The following is an 18,558-nucleotide window of genomic DNA, read 5'->3' as shown; positions in this document are numbered from 1 at the left end:
AGTAGTCTAGCACGCGATTGCGTAAAATTAGCTTATCATTTGTGGTTCGAGTATTCACATGTAGTATATTCCGTATGTAAGTATGTTTAATGGCCATGAACATTTCAATTTCTACTAGTGAAAACAGCATTCAACAGTGAAGCAGCAACAACAATTTAATATTCAGCAAATGTTGCCAAAAATGTTACTTAGTAATAGTTTGTATACACATATGTAAGTACATGCACATCAAATATATATTATTAATATAGTTTGGTTCTCTTAACTAATTATTGTGAATTGTAAATATAATGTATATAATTTATAATGACAGGCTGATCAATTCTTATTCTTGTATATAATGCTTGTATAATGTTTTAAAATGCCACCATCATTAATTTAAAATGAATTCTACATGAACTTAAGTGTTAGATTCTTTTAACAAGAAAACGATGAAGATTGCGGCTGTCAATCCTTAACGTTATTATTGTCTACACTCCTGAGTTAAATGAAGATTGTGCTAATATTCAATAAGGAACGTTACATCTATGTGTATGGAGGTATATAGCCATAGCATATAAGCTAGGAGGCACATCAGCACATGCATCATCTATTCGTTTATATAACAGTTAAATATGCTATTTATTATTGTTTCTATGCATTTGCAAAATGGAAGACTTTTATGGTCGCCTTTAGTCGTTGATAAGTTACTCGCAGGTATACAAATAGGTCACGTTGTTATCCACTTATTAGGTACTGCTTACTTAGACGACAACCTCATGCTCGCCAGACTGTGACAGACGCCCGGTAACAGCACGTGCCGTCTCATTAACCCCTACTCTTGATACTTAATTTCAATTCAAATGAATGAATTTTACTTATTATAAGGGAGCAGCTGACGGTGATAACTTCGTCAGCGACTCCTCGTGATACACATCTGTTGGATCAAATTGCTTTTGATGCTGGCGTCGCCAGCGATTTGCCAGTATCGGCGCAAACAGATCGTAATCAAGATGCTTTTGTTGTTTATCCACATAGATTTGCGAGTTGTCCGCGTAGTTGAAATACGCCAATATAATGCTGCCAAAGTATCCAATCAATGTTGTCACCAAGAATCCCAACACACAGTACCACAGATATGACAATCGATACAACCAAAAGTAGTGCGGTTCATCAACGCTGGTGGCGTGCAGCGCCGCTTGGGCCACCTCGACTATCTTGGTCACATTATTCTGAACACAGCCTGTGGTACTAAAAGGCAACGGCTCTGGCATCGGCTTAGGACCGCCAAAACCAATCCAGAAAGAGAAGCCGAGACCTAGGAGAAAACCCAGTAAAACGCCACGTTGATTGGTGCGCACAGTGCAAACGCCCAGCGTAAAGATGGCAAGTAATGGACCGCCGACAACTCCAAAAATTGTTAGTGACGCTTGCAAAACGCCACCCATGGACCCAGCGCCAAAGGCCAACGCAATGCACATCAATCCAAAGATAGCCGCAATGATTTTTGTGGGCAATGTGGACTTTGACTCAATCAGCGGTCGCTTAAAGATGAGTCTGTACAGTGGCTTCAAGTAATCCTCCAGCGTGACAGCCGAGAGCGAAGTAACCGCCGAGGATATCGTTGATAAGCTGGCCGAAAAAATACCCGAAACAAAGAGGCCACACAATCCAGGATATTGACCTTGAAAATTAATAGTATGTTAGTTCCGTATAGAACCATATTTCAATATTTCAATTGTGCAATTCTTACTTATTGTATCGACAGCAAAAAGTGGCATTAACTGATCCCGAGTTTTGATGCGTCCTTCGAGCACAGGATCGCAGTCGCGATAGTAATAAAATATTGCCAAGCCGCTGAAGATGGTGCTGAAGCTTAGTAATCCCAGAATCGGCAGATTCCACCACAGCGCCGACTGGGAACTCTTCAAGTTGTGAACGCTTAGTAGTCGTTGCACTTGTGTTTGATTGACTCCATATAGCGACAAGTAGGTGACCATGCCGCCAATTATCAGTGTCCACCAAGTGTGACGAACTGTTGGATCCGTCGAAAACTCGAAGAACTCCAGACGTCCACGCTCTTGAGCAACCTCCCAAATGGGAGCCAATCCTCCAGCCTTAATTGCAGACACAGCAATTACCGCAAATATAGCAGCGTACATCAGAAACGACTGAAAGACATCTGTGATCAACACCGCCTTGAGGCCACCCACCGTCGAATAAAACGAACACACTAATCCGAGGACCAGTATAGCGGTTCCCTTAGGTATACCCGTGACAGCCTCCAGTGCCAATGCGGGAGCATAAAGAGCAATACCCATGTATAAAATCATTTGCAGCGTAAAAGCTAGCGAGGCAGCCAGACGCGTTGCATGACCGAATCGCCGTTCAAGGTACTCATAGACACTAGTTGTGCGCATATTATAGAATACCGGTAGAAATATGTAGGCTGCAATTGGAGTGCTGAGCATATAGGATATATTGATGACGCCGAAGAGTGTGCCAAACTGATATGACTCATTTGAGACGCCCATCAGTGTGATGGCGGACATGAAGCTGGCCATCAGGCTAAAGGATACCGGAAATGTGGTCATGCTTTGGTTAGCCATCAGATACTCCTGCGTTGTCTTTTGCTTGCCGCCCGTGTAGCGATAGTAGAGACCAATCAGAGCCGAAATGATTAAAATGCTCGCCAGCACCAGAACGTCCCACACACCAAGAGAACCAACAAGAGGCATTTTTGTTTCTTGATTTGATTCTTATGATTGCAGCAGTAACAGATAATTGATTTTTCCACGAATGAAAGTAAATGCACGTTTTGTTATTGTAGCTTTATGACCTTTTTAGATGTCAATGCTTTTTACAATTATGCGCAAACTTCAGCTACACACGCATGTACAAACGTATTTATATACAATCACCAAACGAAATAAACACGCGATTACAACATTCCAAAGATCGCGAACCGCCGAAAACACAACCGTAAAGCTTAGCGGTTAAATAACAACTGATGAGAATAACAAATGGCGTTGCCACATGGTCGTATCGCTAGGTGTCCATGTTCTTATAGAAATGATACGCAGCTCACAATATGTGTTAATAAAATAATTTTCACAGCCAAAAATACTTGTAAAAATAGCTTGCGGTCATTACGAAATGATTACTAAATAATTATGCATACTAAATCCAAATATACAAACGTATCTTGATTTATCAAGAATTCCGTTTCACGTAATTTTTATTTTCTTTTTTAAATGCTTTTAGGGTTTACAAAAAACAAAACAGTCTATTTTAAATGTTTGTTAAAGTTTTGATAAAATGTATGTACATACATATCTCAAAAATAGGAAATCTTACACCATTACCATTTTCTTCTAAATACTTGGTGTTGATTTAATCCACTATTACATGTAAATATTTTGTAGTGTTTTCTAAACACTTAAAACAAAATATACACGCACTCTCCAATGTTTTTTTTATACCCGCTACCCATAGGGTAGAAGGGTATTGTAACTTTGTGCCGGCTGGATGTACATACATATGTAACAGGTTGAAGGAGGCATATATAACCTACCCTATAAAGTATATATATTCTTGATCAGCATCAACAGCAGAGACGATCTAGCCATGTATGTCTGTCTGTCTGTCTGTCCGTATTAAACACTGGATCTCAGAGACTATTAGAGATAGAGCTATAATTTTTATTCGACAGCATTTGTTATGTTTTCACGCAGATCAAGTTTGTTTCAAATTTTTGCCACGCCCCATTCCGCCTCCGCAAATCAATAAAATCGAATACCAAACGTAATTTTAAAGCTAGAGCTGCAAATTTTGGTGTATACAATAATAACAATATTAATTATGATTCTTGAAAATCAGATAAAAATTGTAGAAGTTATTAAAGAAATACTTTAGGCTGACAATCTGGTATATTATGCCGAGTATGGTACATTTTGAATGTCAACTATATTGATATACCAAATATAGCATTTGGTATATTTTTAGTATTTTTCGGTATAATTTGAAAATAATACCGCAATATTTTGCTTCTATATGCTTCACTAAATTGAATATTCCATATAACATATGAATACTTTTTAATAATTGTGTATATTTCTACACAATATGATAATTTTAATGTTTCTTATTTATACACAGTTTGTCAGTAACAATAATACGAATATAGCAGAAATTATTTAAAACTAGGTTTTCTCTTGGAGATTACAATTAGTTTGATGACGACGTTTGTCGCGACGCTGACACATAACACTGCAGTAAGAGGCCATGAAGCAACAGTCGAATTGAGCTTCCTCTAGGCAAAGTTGACACCATCGCTTGCGCTTCACCGCGTTTAATTCTTCTCTCTTAATATCCACTTCAGCCTTTTTCTGTGATAGTTGCGCATTTAAATGTAATACTTCCCGCATTAATTCATTGTAATCTTCGAGTGAAACTTGCACCTCCGGTGCCAGTGAAACCTGCACCTTCGGTGCCAGTGAAACCTGCACCTTCGGTGCCAGTGAAACCTGCACCTTCGGTGCCAGTGAAACCTGCACCTCCGGTGCCAGTGAAACCTGCACCTCCGGTGCCAGTGAAGGGATCACACTGCTTGCAATTTGGAATGTTGAATCCTGAAGATTTTCTGGTCCTTGGGCTTTTCTGCAACGACGCCTCGGCAGAACTCTTTGGGGCAAACTTGGAGTAGTTTCTGCTGTCGATCTTCGTGTGTTGAATTTAGGTGTAGCTAATCGAGCACGTTTCGCGGAACGGGAAGATGGCTCCATGTAATGAGGAAGTGCCGAGTTAATAATATTTTCAGCTTCGCGAGGATCGGCATGAAAACTAAACGAATAAATGGGATGGTGCAATAACATTTTATGGCATATCAGTTCACGCATTGCATTGTTATATTGTCGAGATGACTTTATCTTAAGTTTCGAAGTATCTGTGTCTATTGGTAGGATATCACGGGCCGGAACTAGTGCGCGCGAATGGGAGCCACCAAAAAAACGTACATCGTAAGTGTTGTTTTTCTTGTTCATCACGCGAATAACCTGTATACAAAAAAAATAAAACATTTCCAATTAAGTGCTTCAATTGATACTATTAAATCAATACATTTAAAACAAGGACTGGATTTCAAACCATCGCTTTTCAAAAAGTAAAAGTAAGAGTAAGCTCACCTTAGCAGGCCAGTGGGGATAACCACTCTGCTTAGCGTAAACCAACTCGTGACGCTGAGTGCAGGGTTTGGCAAACCAAAAGTCAGATCGATTTGATTCAATAGAATGGCGAAAGCAGTCGGAGCAACGACTTATTTCACGCAGATCATGGGTAATATCACGTAGAAGCCACTTGGTGGAATTGTACTCCTCACACTTGGTGCCAAAAAAGATGCCAATATTATGCTGCAAGTCGAGTAAATCGACAAGAATTTCGAATAAGTGCTTGAATTTCTTTGTTTCGATGTTTCGGCTAATATCCGAGATGCTGAGTAAATCGTTAACGAAGAGTACGTTCTTAACAAGGGTCGCATCACGATCGCTCCAGTTATTCACCATATATTTGCGCACATCATTCTCTACCCAAGTGTGATGCATCTGCCATAAATAATTCAAAAGGTAGTTGAGTTCCTCGTTGGACATGTGCGGCGGATTTAGGAATTCGGCCAGTTTTAGTAGGCGACACGGAGTGCACAACAGTAGCTCATTGTTGCCCTCATTGTGCGGGGTTTCTTCACTTTTCACATATGTGCTGTAATTTTTTGTTTTACGCGGCAGCTGCTCACTAACGAAGCACACATCATCCGAGCTGTCGGATTCGTGTTTCAAGGGATTTTGTGATATAATATTAATGTTGCTATTACAATCGAGTTCATACGAGGCATGTTCCTGCAATCTTTGTGCTTCCAATGTATCACTTACGCTTCGAGATGCCTCCTGGTCGCTGGACTCTTCCATATCGGATTCATTGAGAGGAAATCGATATTGCTGATACCGATCGGAAGGCACCGAGTAATTGGGGCGTAGGGGATTCTTACGTTGGCACTCAACGTGAAAGGATCGAACACACATGATACATTTCTGTACGAGTCCAGAGGTGGGCAAATGACATTCAAAACAATATGGATCTTTCTTGGCTCTTTGTTTGCTTAGCTTTTGCGTAAAACTGAGTAAGCTTCGTTTGACACTCGCTGGAGCAGATTTGGCATTTGGTGTAGACACTAAAACGCCCTCTTTAATAGCAACATCTAAAGTTTCAATTGCCTCGTCTGTATAAACAAAAAAATGATTAATATTCAATTGTAACCTGGGAATTTAGCATTAAAAGTTATTGGTTACCTTCGGACATAATTGAAAGTAAACAGCGCTCCAGGATTTTGTGTGATGTGCTTGTGCCATTTGTCAGTTTATTCATCCAACATAGAACCGAACCGGGTGTCAGGCCGATAACCATTTTTGAGCACCTGTCAAGCGAGAGCTTTTTTGTTTTCTTTGTTTGGACTTAAGCTAACAGACTAAAATGTATTATTTACTAAACTTGTTTAGCAATGTTTCTGTGAAATAGTTTGACAAGCAAAATTGCATAAGGTTGCCAGAAAGCCACGAATCAGCTGATCAGACAATATACGGCTGCCATGTTCGAATGGTAACACTTCAAACAGCCGTTAAAAGGCCGTTTTGTAAATAAATTTGATGGTAATTTAAAATGTGTTGGTTGGTTCAATTTTGGTATACATTATTCATATCTTTTTATTAACAAGATGTAGACTTACTTTTTGCAAATGTGAGTATAATAAAACTTTTTAATTGAGAATGTGACTAATTTAAAAGTCTGGCCACACTGTCAAAAAATACAAAAAGATTTGTGAGTATGAGTGTTGTGTGAGTGAGATTAACAACAGCAGCTACGCAACACATTGGCATCGGCAATCTCGTTATTGTTGAACCCGATGCGCTCTCCATAAGCGGATCTAAAAATATATAAATACAGAAAGTCGTTCATTAATCTAATTAGGCAATTGTATGTAGTGCAAGCATTTTACCTACACATTTCAACCTTTTCGTTTAACTGGATGCAGTGACAATTCCCACGGAGAATCGCAAGTAAGTATTATGTGAATTAAACTCAAGTTCATTAGCAAATCTGACGCATCCAGTTGTTAAACCAGTGTTATTCATTTATAATTAGTACAAACGAAAATGACAACATCTGTCATTGCCGATCTGTGCATTTTTTTGCTGACTTGGAATGTTGGCACGCATTCACCCAAAAACCTGGAACTTACATCTTTATTGTCTCTAAATGGAACAACCAACTGTCCAGACAACAAATTACCAGACATCTATGTGATTGGCATGCAAGAAGTGAGCACCAGTCAGGTGCTTAACGTTTTCAAGGATGATCCATGGGTGTTGAAACTGGCGGATGCCCTAACTCCACATGATTACGTTAAAGTAAAATCGGAACAACTGCAGGGCATACTGATTACGATGTTTGCTCAGCACAAACATCTTCCGCATATGAAAGACATTGAATCGGAAGAGACACGTACTGGCCTCGGTGGACTATGGGGCAACAAGGGAGCAGTTAGCATACGATTGAGTCTTTATGGCACTGGCACCGTGTTCGTCTGCTCCCATTTGGCAGCTCATGATGACAAGCTGAAGGAGCGCATCGAGGATTATCACCAGATAGTCGACAATCACAAATACCACTTGGCTGGCTATCGACATATTTTTGATCATGACTTTGTCTTCTGGATGGGAGATCTCAACTTCCGTTTATCTGGCGAAACATCCGGTTGGGATATACGGAACACCGTGGAATTGCGGGAATATGATGAGTTGCTGAAGCTGGATCAATTGACGCTGCTTCGACAAACGGGCAATGCGTTCAGTTTGTTGGAGGAGATGGTACCTAATTTTGCGCCCACTTTTAAGTTTAAAGAGGGCACTAATGAATATGACCTGAAACGACGCCCAGCTTGGTGTGACCGAATTCTTCATCGCGTGCAAGTCAATAGTTATCCGTCTATTACGCTGAGTGCCAATCAGTTGTCTTATCAATCGAACATGGACTACACGCTCTCCGACCACAAGCCCGTATCAGCCACTTTTAATTACAAAATCGAAGCCAACAATGGCACGTTCACCGATGAGGAGCTGCACGAGATGACACATGGCGGGGCGAGCACAATTCCCAGTGTTAGTGTGCATGGTTTTGTGGCTCTAATGGTTTTTCATGGTTTTTTTATTTGCTTTTTTCGCTTCTTTTAGTTATATAATGCCGAACTAGAAGGCTTCCAGTGATAATTGCAATCATGCGCATTTCAAGAAATTCATATCAAGATACATATATCGTGCAATACGTATTCGTCTGTCGCAAAAGAAATATTTTCATGATCCTGTGACCTTATCAAAATCAACTAAGGAATCTCAATATATCGTCAACTAGTTACCCACTCAATGTACATATATACTATGTACAAAGAAAATATCGAAACAGTTCAATTAAATAACTACATAATATACAATTTTACACTATATACTCGATTAGTAAATTGGTAAGATTCTTTTCTCACTAAAATACTCTTATGAAATTGAAGACGCACTCTTTATTAGGTCATTATATCATAGATTTAACGTGCAAAACTTGTATCACAAAATATGTTAATTTTTCAAGTCTTTATACTAAAGCAATATCTACATATGTTTTAATGCAATTTGACTAAGTAGATTTTTTGTGTATAGTAGTTGTTAAATAGAGATTACTTAAAAATTTTATTCAATAATGATTAGGTAATTATTGCACTTTTTAAAAGCCAAACAAAGACGTCTCTTGTAATAGAAATAATTGTTAAAGTGATATTGTTGATTTAATAAAGCGAATGTCTATTTTTTATGCATTTTAACTAATTGTTTTCAATGGGTCTCTTCCGGAATTAATTGTAAAGCACACTGACATTAGAGAAATTCCATTTATTCGAAATTAAAATTAATACAACTGGGATTATTGTACATCGCTATCAGTTACGCCTGAAATAAGATCCCCTAGCTTATAATTAGTGATGGGCGCGTGATATAAAATATATAGATCGCGAATATCCCGAAAACAACTAAATATACATACTACAGAACAATTTTATTTGGGTAAGGCAATAGCGAAATCAAGTCAATAATTATTGATAGTAGTTATTAGTAATAAAAGAAGTTGATCATTTGATCTAGAAACCGAACCAGATCTAAATTTTTCTGCAATATAATTTTATTTCCGTTCGCATAACCTTTATGGTGACGATTAAAATATAAAAGAAAACGAAACTCAGTGTATATCTAATAATTTGGTTTCATACATTTTTGCGGTTTGTTCTCCAGACCATTAAAAACTTAACGTACTTAATATTTTATTATAAGCACAATCGTTTTTAGTTATTTTGTTTATATTAATTTCAGTTCCATTGCAAAAAATATTCTAATTTGATTCTAATGAACAGCTGATTTTGCTATTTCAATTTTACATTCAACAAATTTAGGTCTTTTATTTGTCGTATCTATACGCGCTCCTTATCGGTTATCTATATCAACAGGTGTTCTTTTGAGTAGCTTTTAACGATGTGTCGTCCAAAATATAAGGTTATTTCACGACTGAATATAACAGCAGACAAAGGCAATTTCTCATAACAGTCTGATAAAAACAGGTTGATTTTTGGTGATTTTTTTACTTTCATATAGTAAGAGCTGGTGTCATTCGGGCAACAGATAGTTAGCTGCTAGTAGCCACTTGTGATTGAAATTTTAGTGCTTTACAGGTGCTCACACCAGCTGTAGGGGGTTTTTCTTCTTTCATATCGCTGATTATTATTATATTAGATAGTTAGTTAGTTAGCCTCTATCAAGCATTGGCTAACAGATAGATGGAGAGGAGTACGATTTCATTTTATGATCCACAGTAAATACAGAACATGGTTATGGCTTATATTCGCTTAGTACATTTTTGCAATTAGTTGCATAGTAATTATTATAACAATTTAATTTTTGAGTTTAGTTTTTTTTACCGGCATCGGCAGATAACAACTTCAGAAAAAGTCCCCGACGGTAAATTGATGAACAAGTAAATAAATCATTTTGTAATAATATTGCTCTAAAGATAATGAAATATTAACACAAGCAACTGTATCGCGGAGGGCTCGTTAATGCGTCTGTCTCTCACCGTTTTGAGGAATCAATGCAATTGGATTGTATAATTGTGCAAATCATAAAACTCGCAAGCCCTCGACAATGTTTACAAAACAGAAATCTAACGATTGCATTGAACGTTCAAATCGGTGCTTTACCCAAAACGAGTAAATACGCTCAGTGTTTACATTAAAACTTTAATTTTCGAGGGTCCCGTTAAACACAAAATTTGTTAACTAAATATTCACGTAATAGAGAATAATGCTAAAGAGTAGACGATTTAGCGAGCGAATTTATCAAAACAGAACTACTAAGGAAACTAAAGTTAGAAGGGATCGACTGTCGGATACCTGATGCAAATACACATCTAAAATATTTTTGAAATCTTGTCTTTAGCTTCGGAGTAAATTATACAGATATTCATATCATATTATACACATTTTTATAATGTCAATTTTGACATCTTGTTTTATTTTTATTTTTAATGCAAGGGTTTATCATAAAGCTTGTGAGTAAACGCCGAGTATCTCTGGTCTTCTGAGGATTACCGGGTATAAAATCTGAAATGAAAATGCAAATTGAACGGAACAGTGTGAGTACAAATGTGTGTGCTGAGTGTATATCAGATGTGTAAATATTTTTGTTTATAAACAAACTGGTTTGTTCGAGTAGGAAATGATTGTGAACTGCTTCTGAAAATATCACGCTTGGAATGATAGTACTCTTACCTTTTCTGGAATGTTAACTCTAAATACTGAACTCTTCCCAGATACACTGAAAATGTGTATACTTCCTAATATTTTTTAATATGTATGTATAATATAATATAATATATAATAATTAAACATATAATAATTAAACATATGCAGATGTTCAACATATGCATACATATGGACATTAAAATGTCAACTACAAGAAGTTGAATCGCAATGTTAAAATTTATGACCGATATGTGAAATCTACAAGTCAATATCAACAGGTACTTAGCATTGATAACAAAACTTAAAAAAAAATTACCCTCTGAAATTCCCCAACATTGATAACATTAATAAAATGTCTTTAAAAAACAAGTAAGAAAGCTACAGTCGAGTGTACTCGACTGTGAGATACCCGCTACCCATTTGGAATAAAAGAAATATATTTTGCGGTATTTTCTCAAAATATACCGAAAATACTGCAAAAATACTAAAAATATACCGAATGGTATATTTGGTATATCGACATAGTACCATAGTAGTAATATACCATAGACGGCACAATATACCAGATTGTCAGCCAAAGCAACTCAGACCCCTAGTAAGTAGGCGCTTTTGCCCATACAAAAGTATTTCTTTAATAACTTCGACAATTTTTATCTGATTGCAACCAAATTTTCAGGAATCATAACTACTATAGTTATTATTGTATATACCAAAATTCGGAACTCTAGCTTTAAAATTACGCTTGTTATTCGATTTTTTTGATTTGCGGGGGCGGAAGTGGGCGTGGCAAAAATTTGAAACAAACTTGATCTGCGTGCAAACATAACAAATGCTGTCGAAAAAAAATTATAGCTCTATCTCTTAAAGTCTCTGAGATCCAGTGTTTCATACGGACAGACACACAGACGGACAGACGGACATGGCTAAATCGTCTCGGCTGTTGACGCTGATCAAGAATATATATACTTTATAGGGTCGGAGATGCCTCCTTCTACCTGTTACATACATTTCCTGCCGGCACAAAGTTATAATACCCTTCTACCCTATGGGTAGCGGGTATAAAAATAAACCATTTGGATATTCATATTTACATCGAATTGTGACTGTATTCAAGCGAAATACTCATCTGCCTAGTACACTCATTCAATGAACGAACAGCTGATGACATTATTCATTGCCAAAATACAATCGAGTATGGCCAGCTTATCAGTGGTCTCCCCATAGATAAACATAAGTTACGAGTCGACTGGAGCGGGAGAGAATTAGGATTGTCGTCTTCTGTCTCTATTGGGCTATCGCGTTCCGCCTCCAAGCATAAAGTAAAAAGCCCCTACGCATCGGTCGTAGCTCTCGGCTGATATAAAAGCCGAACATTTGTAGCCGATGTTGTTCATAGCGCTGACAGCGGTCGGTCAGAGAACAACGTATTGCTCAATACACAAAGCAATTAAAACAAACGGAAAAAAGTACCGCGCAGTCGGGAGTCCCCTACACAGTGGAGAAAGACGTCATTGGTTTGAAATTTGGCAAACGGCGTAGCAACAACAAACAAATGGATACACACACATACTAAACCAGCAGCACACAATTATATGAAGCAACAACCAGTAACATCTGTAGTATATCAACTAAAAAAAAAACAACACATACGAAGAAGTGATCAAAGCGGAATACGAGTTTGGCGATCGGTGATTTTTTTCGTCTGCGATTAGCATTGGAAAGAAACAGTAATTCACACTCACGCTTACACACCAACAAAATACAAACATAAACATACGCACAATGGGCGTGAGAGTTATTGAGGCGGATTCGGCTAGTGATTCGTATGATGACGATGAATGTCCGACATGCAAAGCGGAGAACAAAACCAAAACAAGTCATCCCAAGCGAGCAACAACGGAAGCCAGCAGCACGCTCTACGCTAGTAGGGATTTAGTGGGCAACTGCAAGGAGTATCGTATCGAGAATAATTGCCGGGATTTACGCATTATTGGCAATGGCAATCGGGTGCGCATCGTTAACAATTCGGGCAACCTGCAGATCATTGGTAACACAACCAGACTGAAGATACAGCATAACAGTGGACACATCAAGTACACTGGCAATGATGGACGTATCTATTTGGGCAGCGATTCTCAGCAACAGAACGTAGACTACATCGGCTGCAATGGACTGCTCAAGGTTGTTAAGTCCCTGGAATTGAACAGCAACAAGTCCAGCAAGCGAGCCCGGGGACAGAAAGCTCCTCAAGCTGATACAGCCCAGTCTAACAACTGTCATAAGATGGGCGTTGAAATTGATAACAACGTCAGTATTGTAAATGGAGTGTCGGGCAGTATTGTGATCAAGAATGCAATTAATGTGAGCATATAAACGCTCGCCGTGTATCTCAAACCCAAAGTCTTAGCTTAATAACTTGCCCCTTGGATTACGCATGGTTCCTATTGATATATAGTCTTTAGCATTAGCTATATACTTTTTGACTGCTCAACATTCTACAATGTCATCAGGCACTGCAAAGTATTATATGCCACTTAATGAGTGAGCAAATGTTCACAAAATTATCATCGTATAAGTAGTTAATATAATAAATGAGTATTTATAGTATTTATATAGCAACAAAAATCCACAGTAAACAAATGTAAATTGTACATTGAAAGCAAATCATTCCATGAATGACCTATGCAATCCATTATTAAATACAAATATGTACTACTTTTAAACATACGTATATTGATTTCTCATTCTCGTTCGTGCGACCTTAAGCTTAGAAAATCCCCATTGTGGTTTACAAAATATAAAAGAAAACCACCGTTACCTTTAACTTTGTATACGAATCTAAGATACTCTGTGCTCAAATAACGGAGGAGTATTATTATAGGCTTGGCTATCAAAGTGATAGTTTTGGGAGGTAATACCATCAAAAAAGTGAATGAAGTCAAAAAAGAGAATTTATTACATATTTGCTTTTATTTCTGCGATCGTTGTCTTACAAGTATGTTTTTTTTGATTTTCAGATTGTTATACCCTTATGACCTATGAGTTGGGGGTATCTAAAGTAATTTCCCAAATAGACTATGTACCAACGACTGGTACCAGTATGCACAAATGACCCGACAGTATTGTGTATTCTTTTAAGTTTCCTAGAAGAGAAGTATTACTCATACTCACTTCAGACTTGACCCCGTTTTGTTGTAATTAAAAAAAAGTACCCTTTTTGAAGATTGTGTAGACTTGGCGCTTGCTGATTGGGTTCGCTTTTACTAAATGCGCCCTTGTACTTTTTGTTGAAGTGTCAAAAACCGTTCGAGTGTCGCATAATAATATTCGGGGGTTTTATTTTCAAGTGCAAGCACATAAAACAAGTAAACCAACAACAAATGATGATATAATGTTTAACGTTTCAGCGTTAAAATCAATTGACTGATAAGACTAATTTTCTATATCTTTTCGCAAATGTCTTTAAATAATTTATGAGGACAGCGTACGGGAAGAGCTTCCTAATCCGATAAGTTTTTTATTACATACATAGCTATCACATTTCTGACGCAGCAAATTAACCATTTATTTACAGTTTTGAGCAAAATAACATTAATTGCGGACGTTACAAAAAAACGGAAAAATATTCGGTGTTAGTATAATTTGGATAGTATTCAAATGAATTAATTATATAGTATATCTGACAACAATATTCGAGGATATAAAAGTTAATTAAGACGAATTGTATATTTTCACTATACTTCAATTCCTATGAGAATTGCTATATGTATTTCTGGCCTAGGTCACTTTTAGCCATATTAGGACCAATTGGCTTTGCCCATACAAAGGTTGAGCTCAGAGAAGCTGGGTACAGTGAATTGAGATAAACAACAAAAAAATTGGTGCCCATTGCTTAAAATCGTTTTGAAGTTTTTTTTCGCCCACCCTTAGTTTCAAAATTATAAAAACATTTTTCTTCAAAAATTCAAAAAAATTTGTTTTCAAAATTTTTTTTTACGGAAATCGTTTTAAAATCGTTGCCCATCTTTTAGTTTTTTGGAAAAAATTTTTACTTTCGAATTTTTGAATTTTTAAAAATGTTGACATTTTTCGGCACGAATATTCAAAATCGCTCTACAACGGTAGCCTCAAGTTTTTTCAAATCTGCCCATATCTCAAAATTTCAAAATTTTGAAAAATATGAAGGTTTTATTTTTTTTGATTGCCCATACAAATTCATCGTTTGATTATGTTTTACAGTCTCAAAATTTTGCCAAGTTTTAAAATTTTACAAATTTTGTTGACTTTTTCTAACAGCCCATTCACTATTTTCGTAAAAGTATTTAAAAATATGGTCTGAAACTTTTCGACAATATTTTGCAAATTATTTCTGCAAATGAGTGATATAAAATACGGCAACTCTAATTAATTTGCATACAGAACAGCAGATCGATGCTCAAATCAAATCAACAGTTTATTAAGTAGCAGGGTGACCGTGCTTGTATTTTGCAATTTGTTCGATGCCAATGACAAATAAAATAGTATTGTGAAAAAAGTACTTATAAGTTTTATATTTACACTGCAGTGGTAAACCAAGTCATGGTCAAACAGCTTTGCCGCATTTTTTCGGAACGACTACTAGTTCAGTTCAGCAAATACGTATTTTGCGGTATATTTTGAAGGATTTTGTTTGGATAAGTGGTAAAGCGTGATAAGAAAAGTGGCGTATTCTGAATTGAATTTTGTGGTCACGCTGGACACAACGCTATTGAAGAAATACAAACATTTTGCGACACTTAAAAAAACAAAATAATGTTCGGGGCTGCTCAATCCACTACGAATCGTATGAACGACTTCGAGGTGGCCTCGCCTCCAGATGACTCCGTATCAGCGCTAGAGTTCAGCCCAAGCACTCTACAAGTACAGAAGAATTTCCTCATTGCCGGCGCCTGGGACAACAGCGTGCGTTGTTGGGAGGTCGAGCAAAATGGACAAACAGTGCCAAAATCGATGAAAACTATGGGCGGCCCCGTGCTTGATGTATGTTGGTCGGACGATGGCACTAAGGTGTTTATGGCCTCCTGCGACAAACAAGTAAAACTATGGGATCTTGCCGCCGATCAAGTAATGCAAGTTGCCGCTCATGATGGGCCGGTGAAGACTTGCCACATGGTTAAGGGACCAAACTACACGTGTCTCATGACTGGTTCCTGGGACAAAACACTAAAGGTAATGTGACTCATCTAAGCTATTTCAAAATATTTTGTAATTGCCGCCTTTTTTTTCTTAATTAGTTTTGGGATACGCGGTCACCAAATCCAATGATGGCCATTAATCTTCCCGAGCGATGCTACTGTGCCGATGTCGACTACCCAATGGCCGTAGTAGGCACCGCTGGACGTGGTTTAATTATATATTCGCTAGAGAACAGCCCTACAGAGTACAAGCGACAGGAGAGTCCACTTAAATATCAGCATCGCACAATTTCCATATTTAAGGATAAGAAGAAAACGCCAACAGGGTATGCACTGGGCAGCATAGAGGGACGTGTGGCCATACAGTATGTGAATCCTGTCAATCCCAAGGATAATTTTACGTTCAAATGCCATCGCTCGACGGGCACATCGGGCTTCCAAGATATTTATGCCGTCAACGACATTGCATTCCATCCAGTGCACGGCACTCTGGTGACAGTCGGATCGGATGGCACATTCAGTTTCTGGGATAAGGATGCGCGCACAAAGCTCAAGTCCAGCGAGGCTATGGATCAATCGATCACAAAGTGTGGATTCAATGCAAATGGCCAAATATTCGCGTATGCTGTGGGCTACGATTGGTCCAAGGGCCATGAGTATTTCAATCCGGCAAAGAAGCCACAGATCTTCCTGCGATCGTGCTACGACGAACTGAAGCCACGGGTCAACTGATCAGAATTGTGTTTTAGTTTAAGTCTGAACATGTGTTGCGAGTAATATCAATTCGTAATTCGTATCGTATCATTAAATATTAAAGCGCATTCACATTTGCATTTTTATTTAACTAAACAAGCACTCAAGTTGCAAACTCTCTCACACTAATGGTGTTTGCCATCATCGTGTCCATCACCATGGCCATGTCCTCCTTGTCCTTTGCCAATGCCTAAAGCGTACTCAGCACCAATGGTGACCAGAAATGCACAGAAGCCGACGCCGAGACCGCGGAACATGAATGTCTTTAGCCGGGAAGCGTGTGTGCCGAACGCCTTCTTCTCATAGCGCCATGCTTCATTTCTGTGATAAATAATTGTGTGAGTTTGGGAATTTTAGATCATCGGATCATCCACACTTACCTCAGCCATGGATCGCTGAGTCCCTGGCGGGCAAGTGACTCTTTCACCTCCAACAGCTGGGGCACGTTCTCCACCTTGTAGATGGAAGGATGCGGTACCTTGTAGGGTTCTCCGTGATGACCACCCATTATTTACGAAGTTCTGAAATGAATTATTTTCTCACGTTTAGCACTGCGAAATGTTTATATATCCAATGTTAACCTAGCCCCAACATTACATAAGTTAGTTTATGTTTTGTAGGTACAATGCACTGCCGAGACGAATGGTATTCAATTGCAAATACTAAACAATGGACCCGAATTTCAGATTGTTGTGTACATTGCTACAAAATAATAATAAAATAGGAAAGATTTCATAAAATTGTTTAAATACCTGACACTTTGTTGTCAATTTAACAGAAATGTAAACGGGCTGTTAACTAAACATTAAGTGATGCATTAGGCTTACACAGAAATTCACTAAAAAAAACGTCACAATTTTGCCCGATATATTCAGTGTCAGGCGTTGCCAGCTTGTCAGCAAATTGTCGATAATTTATTTTGCTTTACTTAATGACTGCATACTACTAATGATTTAATTAAAAAAAAACGTTTATAACTTTCAAAATTATTTGAATAATGTTCTTTGAAATATTTTTAACTGTAATGGCTATTGTGTATGTATATTAAATCTGGTAACGCTATCCATTATTTTAAATGAAATCGTAATATTTGAAACTTGTTCACTGGTAATAAAATACTGGCTGTTAAAAAATTAAAATTATTCCCAAACTTATTCCGCAAAAAAAACGAAATTTATTTTATTTTTCACATATTTATTGATAGTTTACATTTGTTGGTTTTGCAATCCGTAGAACATTTGTAATTATTAAACGTGCTTAAGAGAAAATATACTTTATTCTTTGTTTTTTTTTCTTTTTTCTTATTTTCATTTGTTGTTTTTTCATTTAATTTTCTAGTTATACAATAAGTAATAGTAATATACATACATATACGTTATTAGGATTTATCTTAATAGCGTTTTCTTGCTCTTCTCACTTCAGTTTTAAATTTTGTGTGATTAGAATTAGAAAGGAAACAAGTTAAAGCAAAGAAAAGGATATAACAAAATACTGTTCTTATGCTTTGTCATTTGCATTGTGTAATGTAATTTGTAATAGCTAGGTATAAAAACGCATGACTTGCATGCCCATTAATTATTTAAAATACAATACATTCATATAGTTGCTTTTCATACATATTTCTCACGCACATCATCAGTATCATCATTTTGTTTAGTCAACAAAATGGATTTCCTTATTGATTACTTTTTTTTCTCAATGTCCGTTCACCGATAATCAGTGCTTGGAAATGCAGAAGCATGAACAATTTATCAATAAGCATTATATTATATC

The 18,558-nt window shown here is 37.3% G+C and overlaps 6 protein-coding genes across 9 annotated transcripts; 3 read left to right on the top strand and 3 right to left on the bottom strand.

Annotated features, from left to right (window-relative positions):
- Positions 1 to 137: 137 nt before the first annotated feature.
- Positions 138 to 2,993, bottom strand: LOC132793441 (putative sodium-dependent multivitamin transporter). Its single transcript, XM_060803369.1, has 2 exons — positions 1,733 to 2,993; positions 138 to 1,663 (listed from the first exon to the last, which is right to left on the bottom strand). Exons 1-2 carry the CDS (start codon positions 2,715 to 2,717, stop codon positions 861 to 863), a joined length of 1,788 nt encoding a protein of 595 aa, XP_060659352.1. The 5' UTR covers positions 2,718 to 2,993; the 3' UTR covers positions 138 to 860.
- A 1,106-nt stretch (positions 2,994 to 4,099) lies between these two features.
- On the bottom strand, positions 4,100 to 6,772 carry LOC132790017 (zinc finger MYND domain-containing protein 11). The gene is made up of 3 exons (XM_060798424.1): positions 6,321 to 6,772; positions 5,163 to 6,250; positions 4,100 to 5,033 (listed from the first exon to the last, which is right to left on the bottom strand). Exons 1-3 carry the CDS (start codon positions 6,433 to 6,435, stop codon positions 4,182 to 4,184), a joined length of 2,055 nt encoding a protein of 684 aa, XP_060654407.1. The 5' UTR covers positions 6,436 to 6,772; the 3' UTR covers positions 4,100 to 4,181.
- A 106-nt stretch (positions 6,773 to 6,878) lies between these two features.
- LOC132790018 (phosphatidylinositol 4,5-bisphosphate 5-phosphatase A) lies at positions 6,879 to 8,893 on the top strand. Of its 3 annotated transcripts, XM_060798428.1 has the most exons (3): positions 6,880 to 7,085; positions 7,171 to 8,186; positions 8,259 to 8,893. In XM_060798428.1, the coding sequence occupies exons 2-3, from the start codon at positions 7,182 to 7,184 to the stop codon at positions 8,289 to 8,291; spliced, it is 1,038 nt and encodes a 345-aa protein (XP_060654411.1). In that variant the 5' UTR covers positions 6,880 to 7,085; positions 7,171 to 7,181; the 3' UTR covers positions 8,292 to 8,893. The 3 variants fall into 3 exon arrangements, with proteins under 3 accessions (XP_060654409.1, XP_060654411.1, XP_060654408.1); XM_060798426.1 differs by having other exon boundaries at positions 6,879 to 7,085; positions 7,151 to 8,893; XM_060798425.1 differs by having other exon boundaries at positions 7,171 to 8,893.
- Positions 8,894 to 12,238: 3,345 nt separating this feature from the next.
- On the top strand, positions 12,239 to 13,575 carry LOC132792630 (uncharacterized). Its single transcript, XM_060802065.1, has one exon. It carries the CDS (start codon positions 12,641 to 12,643, stop codon positions 13,229 to 13,231), a length of 591 nt encoding a protein of 196 aa, XP_060658048.1. The 5' UTR covers positions 12,239 to 12,640; the 3' UTR covers positions 13,232 to 13,575.
- A 1,976-nt stretch (positions 13,576 to 15,551) lies between these two features.
- LOC132788967 (protein Rae1) lies at positions 15,552 to 16,853 on the top strand. The gene is made up of 2 exons (XM_060796667.1): positions 15,552 to 16,066; positions 16,132 to 16,853. Exons 1-2 carry the CDS (start codon positions 15,650 to 15,652, stop codon positions 16,762 to 16,764), a joined length of 1,050 nt encoding a protein of 349 aa, XP_060652650.1. The 5' UTR covers positions 15,552 to 15,649; the 3' UTR covers positions 16,765 to 16,853.
- Positions 16,827 to 17,630, bottom strand: LOC132788968 (NADH dehydrogenase [ubiquinone] 1 beta subcomplex subunit 3). 2 transcript variants are annotated; one of them, XM_060796669.1, is made up of 3 exons: positions 17,538 to 17,630; positions 17,166 to 17,306; positions 16,827 to 17,106 (listed from the first exon to the last, which is right to left on the bottom strand). In XM_060796669.1, exons 2-3 carry the CDS (start codon positions 17,291 to 17,293, stop codon positions 16,911 to 16,913), a joined length of 324 nt encoding a protein of 107 aa, XP_060652652.1. In that variant the 5' UTR covers positions 17,294 to 17,306; positions 17,538 to 17,630; the 3' UTR covers positions 16,827 to 16,910. The 2 variants fall into 2 exon arrangements, with proteins under 2 accessions (XP_060652652.1, XP_060652653.1); XM_060796670.1 differs by lacking the exon at positions 17,538 to 17,630 and adding an exon at positions 17,383 to 17,497.
- Positions 17,631 to 18,558: the final 928 nt, after the last annotated feature.

Source organism: Drosophila nasuta, chromosome 3 (genome assembly GCF_023558535.2).
Source record: "Drosophila nasuta strain 15112-1781.00 chromosome 3, ASM2355853v1, whole genome shotgun sequence".
In the NCBI taxonomy this organism is placed as follows: domain Eukaryota; kingdom Metazoa; phylum Arthropoda; class Insecta; order Diptera; family Drosophilidae; genus Drosophila; species Drosophila nasuta.
The sequence above is the reverse complement of the archived record's forward strand: the minus strand, read 5'-3'. Positions and strand labels throughout refer to the sequence as shown.